Source organism: Neopsephotus bourkii, unplaced genomic scaffold (genome assembly GCF_033783945.1).
Source record: "Neopsephotus bourkii isolate Nb327-2 ecotype Australia unplaced genomic scaffold, CSIRO-AGI_Nbou_v1 NB_168, whole genome shotgun sequence".
Taxonomy (NCBI): Eukaryota; Metazoa; Chordata; class Aves; order Psittaciformes; family Psittacidae; genus Neopsephotus; species Neopsephotus bourkii.
In genome coordinates, this window is record NW_026900684.1 from 9,862,270 (window position 1) to 9,869,156 (window position 6,887).

The 6,887-nt window shown below is 56.0% G+C and overlaps 1 protein-coding gene across 1 annotated transcript; it reads left to right on the forward strand.

Annotated features, from left to right (window-relative positions):
* Positions 1-661: 661 nt before the first annotated feature.
* On the forward strand, positions 662-3,088 carry HAND2 (heart and neural crest derivatives expressed 2). Its single transcript, XM_061372484.1, has 2 exons — positions 662-1,249; positions 2,264-3,088. The coding sequence occupies exons 1-2, from the start codon at positions 698-700 to the stop codon at positions 2,360-2,362; spliced, it is 651 nt and encodes a 216-aa protein (XP_061228468.1). The 5' UTR covers positions 662-697; the 3' UTR covers positions 2,363-3,088.
* Positions 3,089-6,887: the final 3,799 nt, after the last annotated feature.

A 6,887-nucleotide genomic window follows, 5' to 3' on the forward strand; every position in this document is an offset into this window, starting at 1 on the left:
TAGCTGTTCATGGAGATCGTCCCGGGGAGCCCTGCCCGTGCCCCGCGCCGCGCCGAGCCCCTCCGCCACCTCCTCCCACCGCCGCCACCAGCTCCGCGCCCTGCCGATCGGCGCGGATGCCCCAGAGTAGCGCCGGGGCGCTGATCCCCGTGGAGCAGCGGGCAGGGATGCCCGCTCCCTCCCGGCACTGACGGCCCCGCCGCCGCGCAGGGCGGAGGGGAGCGCCGCCCGCCCGCCCTGAGCCGGGGGCGCATGGAGGGGTGCCGCGTGTAAGTACCACCCGCCCGGGCAGCGGCGGACTTGGCTTGAGCGGAGGGCAGCAAGAGTCCAGGAAGATCCCGGGCTTGGAAGCCAAGCCATTTTTGTTTTTGGTCGACTTCTCTCCATAGCGGTTGTGTTGGTGGTTTGGTTTTTTTTCCTGTGCGCGCTTCCTTGAAGACCCGGCCCCGGGCGAGGAGGAGGTGGAGGCACAACGCATGAGCGGCAGCGGCTGCGGCCGGGGAGGGGGGATCGCTCGGGTACCCGCGGGGACTCTGCAGCAGCGCCCTATGGAGAGGCAGCGGGCAGCGGGGCAGTGCTGAGGGGTGAGCGGCGGGGAGCATCTCCCGCCGGTGCGGCGGGGGTGGGGGGAGGGCGGGGAAGGGAAACCTTTGTTTTGGGGCCCGGGGGGCGGGGTGGGGTGCGCTAGGAAGCGGGGATGAGTCTAGTGGGCGGTTTCCCCCACCACCCTGTGGTGCACCATGAGGGCTACCCTTTCGCCGCCGCCGCTGCCGCCGCCGCCGCCGCCACCCGCTGCGGCCACGAAGAGAACCCCTACTTCCACGGCTGGCTCATCAGCAGCCACCCAGAGATGTCTCCCCCCGACTACAGCATGGCTCTGTCCTACAGCCCTGAGTACGCCAACGGGGCGCCGGGCATGGACCACTCCCATTATGGAGGGGTGCCGCCCGGGAGCGGCCCGCCCGGGCTTGGGGGGCCCCGGCCGGTGAAGCGCAGGGGCACGGCGAATCGCAAGGAACGGCGCAGGACTCAGAGCATCAACAGCGCCTTCGCGGAGCTGAGGGAATGCATCCCCAACGTGCCCGCTGACACCAAGCTGTCCAAGATCAAAACCCTCCGTCTGGCCACCAGCTACATCGCCTACCTCATGGACCTGCTGGCGAAGGACGACCAGAACGGGGAGGCAGAGGCCTTCAAGGCAGAGATCAAGAAGACAGACGTGAAGGAGGAAAAGAGAAAGAAAGAGCTGGTCAGTGCTGCTGAACGGGGCGGGGGGGCCGCAGAGAGGGGTCTGCTCGGCCGCCAGCCGGTGTGCCATCCCCGCGTTCCTGTCGTTCGGCTGCGTCGGGTCGTCGGGTGATGTCCATGGCGGAAACGTCCGCTCCTCCTGTCCCTGGCCATACCTGCCAGCCTAGAGAGCCGTGGGCGCCCGTAGGCTCTCACGGAGCACCAGGGTCGTGCCCGATGGCTGCAAGCAGCTGAGGGGTAACCGCAGTCACAGTAGGCCCCCCGAGTAGGTCCGTTCCCGGGCTAGGACTTGTCTCGGCTCCCAAACAGTGACCCCGCCGGAGGCAAGCCTCCATTCTCTTAGATTAAAGGCTGGAGGCGCGATTACCTGCTGAGCCGAGTAACCCCCCCCCGCCAAGCACAGAGTGGGCAACGCGGAGGTCTCCTAACCGTGAGCTCCGCTCTTCAACTTTCTTGATTTTTAGCGGGAGAGTAGGCTTTGGCGAGGCAGCGCAAGCCCGATTTCGTGTAGGCCCTACGGCACACTCGGGCGATATTCCTGCAGGTTTCGGTGGGCGTAGGCTCGGTGTTTTGTCCTGATGTATTTCTGTGCCCATCTCCTTCCCGGACCACTGGAGGGGACGGCTTGGCACGGACCTTACCGTAACCCACACCTTCCCTCAGGCGCCAGCGCCGCGCAGATCTCCAGTCCGCTCCCGTGTCGCCAGGCCCCGGGCGAGCACTGCGGCAAGGCAGCGGTGGCGGAGCAGAGCCGGGCCCGGCTCCGCCGCAGGCGGCCGCGCAGGACGCGGGACCGCTCCCACAGGCAGTGGCTTCTCCCGCGGCCGGGACAAGCGAAGGGCGCCCCCCGCTTTGCCCCCCACAGCCCGCGGGTCTCGGAGGGGAGACCGTGTCTCCTCAAAGTTTTCCCTCCTGGGGCAGGGAAAAGGCGGCCGAGAAAGGGGAGGAATAACTCTAACCTTTTTTTTCTTTTCTCTCCCTTCTCTTTCTCTCCTCTCGCATCCTGTCTCCCCAGAACGAAATCTTGAAAAGCACAGTTAGCAGCAACGATAAGAAAACCAAAGGGAGGACTGGCTGGCCGCAGCATGTCTGGGCTTTGGAGCTCAAGCAGTGAGCAAGGCAGGACTGGAGGAGCCGTCCTCTTAGTCTCGGTAGCGAGCTCTCCTCTGAGGACTCTTTGTATTTGGAATCGTCCAGTTTATTTATGTGCAATTTCTCCCCCGAACCCCCCCCCCAAATGTGGATATTTGAAGGAGAGGGAAAAAGCATTCCATATATGAAGAGGAAACTTCAGCTTGGTAAGGGGTAATGTCTCTAATAGTTTCGTGAATGTTATTTGCTCTGTATAAAACACACGGGGAAAACAGAAAGATAGAAAAGGAGAAAAAAAAAAAAAGATCCCTCCCTGGCATTAGTGTGTATGTGAAGTGTATCTTTAATACTTGGCCTTTTGGATATAAATATTCATGGATTATAAAGTTATATTTCAACAGAAGCAGTTGCACCAATGTTTCGGTTGACTCGGTATTTAGTGTTGTAATTTTGTTGTGGTCGTTCAGTATTTGAAGATGTTTTCAACAGTTATCGGTTATGTGCACTTCTGTCCGTAAGGGATAAAGTGGAATCTAATTAATATTGAAGATGTAAACGTTGTAAGTACTCAATAAACCACTGTGTGTGTTTTTTACAAAACCAAAAAAAAAAAAAAAAGGAAAAAGAAAAAAAGAAAATCCAAATCTTTTTATGTTTTATACCTCAAAATGTTTTGAATAACAGCGTTGTTTATGGCTTTTTTTCATAATATTTAAAATATTCGGAAGTAAACTAAATTATAAAGATGCCTCCTAAGTTTATTTTTAAACAAGTGACTGAGTGAAAGGAGGGGTAGAGGGAGGGATCTCGCTAGCCCTGTGAGTGTTGAACAGAAACCGGCAGTTCAGCTGAATAGGAATTCCTTGTGGTGGTGTTCTCCATGCAGGAGACCTACTGCTAACGGGAAGCGTACAAGGGTACAAACCCTGGCAGATCAGGAATGGCAGCGATGCGCGGTTTTTCTCCGAGAGAGCCGAGCCCAGAGCGGGGTCGGGCTGCGGGGCAGCTTCCCGGAAGGGTGCCGGGGAAGACGAGAGAGGCCGGAGGGCTTTGCACGGAGTGATTATGTAGCAGGTAATTTTACGTCAAGGAAGAAAGAGCGAACAAGGCAAGGGATTTGCGGGAGGGGGGCCGGGGAGGGATACGTAAGATTTACAATGAGCTACGGTGAACTTAATATTAACTTTGTGGTTCCCAAAACTCTCCTGGGTTGCACATTTCAAGCCCACCACTGCATTATTATTTTTTAAGAAAACTTTTTTCTTTTTTGTCTGACTGCAAGCTGTACAGCCGGTCTCTGGTTCTTTTCAGTACGTTCATCTCCTTCTCCAGAAATATGTCTCTTCCCCTGTAGCTGCACGGTTATCTCTCCCCCCGCCTGCCGACTCCTGTACAAAGGACTCGGTGCTTGGCCGGTGGCTTTTCTGTTCCCCGGTGCCGGGACAAACTGCGGACATTCAGAGCTGGAATTGCGTGGTATCCCTCTGTATGTAGGCAGGAGAGGGGAAAAAATAATATAAAAAAATCCTTTTACATAAAGGAGCTGCTTTGGGTATTTTGGGCAATTCCCAGTTAAGCGCAAGTTTTCCCCCCTTTCCCATAAGAAGTCGGGTTCGTATTTTAGACCCTTACTGAAAGAATCTCAACTTAACACGAGCTGGCTCTCTCTCCAGGTCCAGGGCTGCTTACCTGCCTGCCTTCCCCTGCCGCCGCGCCCAAGAAAGTGGTTCCCGACGAGACCGGCACTAAGCGGAGGTAGATGTGCAATTGCCCATAAAAAGATAAGGGAGCCCCCGCGCCGTTTAGCCGCCCCTGCTGACAGTGGGGAGGTTGCGGGGTTACAACAACCAGACAAAAGTGATGTGCCCTCCCTCCCGTCAGGTCAGGCAGCGCGGGTCTGCGCTCCGCCGTGGGTCTGTGTTTACAGACACTTGCCTTTGTTTATAACATTTGGAAAGAAGAATCTTCCCCTCCCCCCCCCCCCGTTTGCTTTTCCTTGCCTGTTAGTTGCCCAACTGATAAACTGGAGCATTTCGCATTCCCATCCCTGCCCAACCCTGGCATTCTTTTTTATTACGACATACAAAAATCAGGGGAAAAAAAGGAGGGAGGGGGGCGAGGGATGGCTGCGAGAGCTGCAGTGCGACACGTCCTGCAGATGCTGTATCCTCCCTTTGACCGAGTGGCCTGGCTGCAGCTCCCTAGGGGATGCGCGGTGGGGCCAGGGGGCAGCGGGCCCCGCGGCCCAGAGAATCGGCTCTCCGATCTTTCCCTATCAATAATTCCGCATTTTTAAAACCCTGATTCCTCAGAACAGGGAGTTGCTCTGGATCTGCTAAGGACTGTCTCTTTTAATTGCTCGCTAATGAGCATGTTGCCATTTTCTCACGAGCGGTCATTCCCGCAGCTAAATCACAAGAGCCCTAGACAGGCCGGAGCCGACAAAAATGTAGGTTTTGACGTTAAAAGCTAAATGGGGAAGAGGAAGGTAAATTGATGGTAGATGGGGATGTCAGTGCCCTGGCCCCAGCTCTCCGCCAATGGAGCCGAGGCCTGATAACGGCGGAGAGTTGCTCCCGCACCCTGCCCGCACCCGGAGGCATCGCCGCCCCGGCGGCCTGTCCGGTAATTCCTCGGAGCCAAAGCATTTTGGGGAGCTATTCCCGAGGTGAGAGTCACGTAGGAGAAGGGATGGCAGCCTTCCCTGCTCTGCAACATTTCTCTGTCCTGTGCGGGTGGAGGCAGGAAGAAGAGAGGAGGACAGGGGGCCGGGTTCTGCAGCCGAGTCCTAAAGCCCTGTCCCGGCAGAAGGGATCATGGCCCAAATTTAATCGTGTTATAGCCGGTCTCCTCGTCTCATGGTTGGGGGAGTATGACTCTGCTCTGACTCAAGAGAAAATAGCAATTTAAACTTTTATTCCCTTCGGAGTAAAACAGCCAGAAAATTCCCCCGGCTGGCATCCCGCCCCCTGCCCTCTCCTGGCCGCATGCCCTCGGCTCCCCGGGGTGCGGGCATGGCTTCACGCCCGAAACACCGCGGCCGCCCCCCCTGCAGGGAGCCGAGGACATCCCCGGTGGCGGCGTGGCCCCTGGGGGAGCCCGGTTTAGGCAGATCGCAGCGTGGGGTTTTAGAGCTCGTTGGGGTTTTGAGGAGCAAAAAGCAGAGAAGGGCCGGCCCGGTGCCCCTCCGCCAGCAGCTAGCACAGGCGGCCGGCCGCAGTACGGGGGTTTGGGGGTGCTCCCTGCAACTTGCTGGACCCCCAGACCTGCTTTTGCTTTGGGGGTTGTTTTAGTGCCCTCATTGCTATCAGACGTGCATGGCATGCTTGCATTCCTGGCGGCAAGGATGATAAACTGTGATGGGCTTTTTTTGTTCCTCGTTTTGCCTTGTGTTGTGGGGTTTTTTTTTTTCCACCCCCTTGCTCCCAGGAGCACTCTTCTGCGTCAAAAGATTATTGCAATAATTAGTGCTAATTTGCTGTCGTTGTCAAAGAGGTGTAACGGGGCCGCTTCGGCCAAGCCGCAGGCATCCTTAGAACAACCGCCGAGACATCCGCGGGCAGCTGTAAGGATATAAACGCGGCCCGGGGATGCCACGGAGACAACCAGAGCTTGAAAGGTGGGCGGGGAAAAGGTTAATAGTAAAACCTCTAAGCAAAATATCCTCTTTTTGCGCTTGGAAACCTAACCTTAATCCTCCTTTTTCACACGTATTCGCCCAGCGACTCACAAATATACCCCTAAGAAACCACCAAGTAGCGATGGGAAGGAAACGCATTCTGCTCGCCTGCAGACATAATCCCCTCTGCTGTAACGAGGGGCTTATCAATGTTTAATTTGGTATTATTTCTTTTTGTTTGCGGGCCATGAAATACGTGCCTTTGCAAACGAGCTCCGATCTTTTCTATTTCTAATTGGCCAATTACTGTTCAGCTGCTTCAGCTCGTCCCCTGCAATGGAGATTAAAGCAGAGTTGTTATCTGAATTATATATTCACATAAATTCTAACGAAGCCGGGCAATGAGCCGGGCCAGCACCTCTCTGGGAGTCCCTGTGCCTCCCACTTCCAAACCAGCGTGGTGTGTGTCTCCCTCTTCCTCAGCTCTCCCCACTAACCCCGTTTTCCTTTAAAAATGTCCTTGCTTTGATGATCAGATTGTAGAGCATTGATTACAAATTTATTCTCAGACACTAAATAAGTCTTTATATCTGCTATTAGAGACATCTGGGAATGATTAGAGCTCTCCCTCCCCCGGCTTAGCTCCCTCTATCTTGCAGCGAGGAGCTAGAGACATATTGACGTCAGATCAGACGGCTAGGAGCCATCCTGCTCTCCGCTTGGGTGTAATCACGGCGGCGCTTTCCAAGACCCGGCCGCCAGCTGGGACGCTGGTGCGGCCCCGGGGCTCCCCGGATAAGCACATTTCGAGCCCCCGGAGGCTCCGGCTCTAGTGGAGTTCGCTGCAGAGGTTGTTTGTTTATTTGTGTGTTTGGGACTTTGGGAATGCAGAAGCGGTGCGTTCATTCCGCAAGGCGATGTGCTCCCC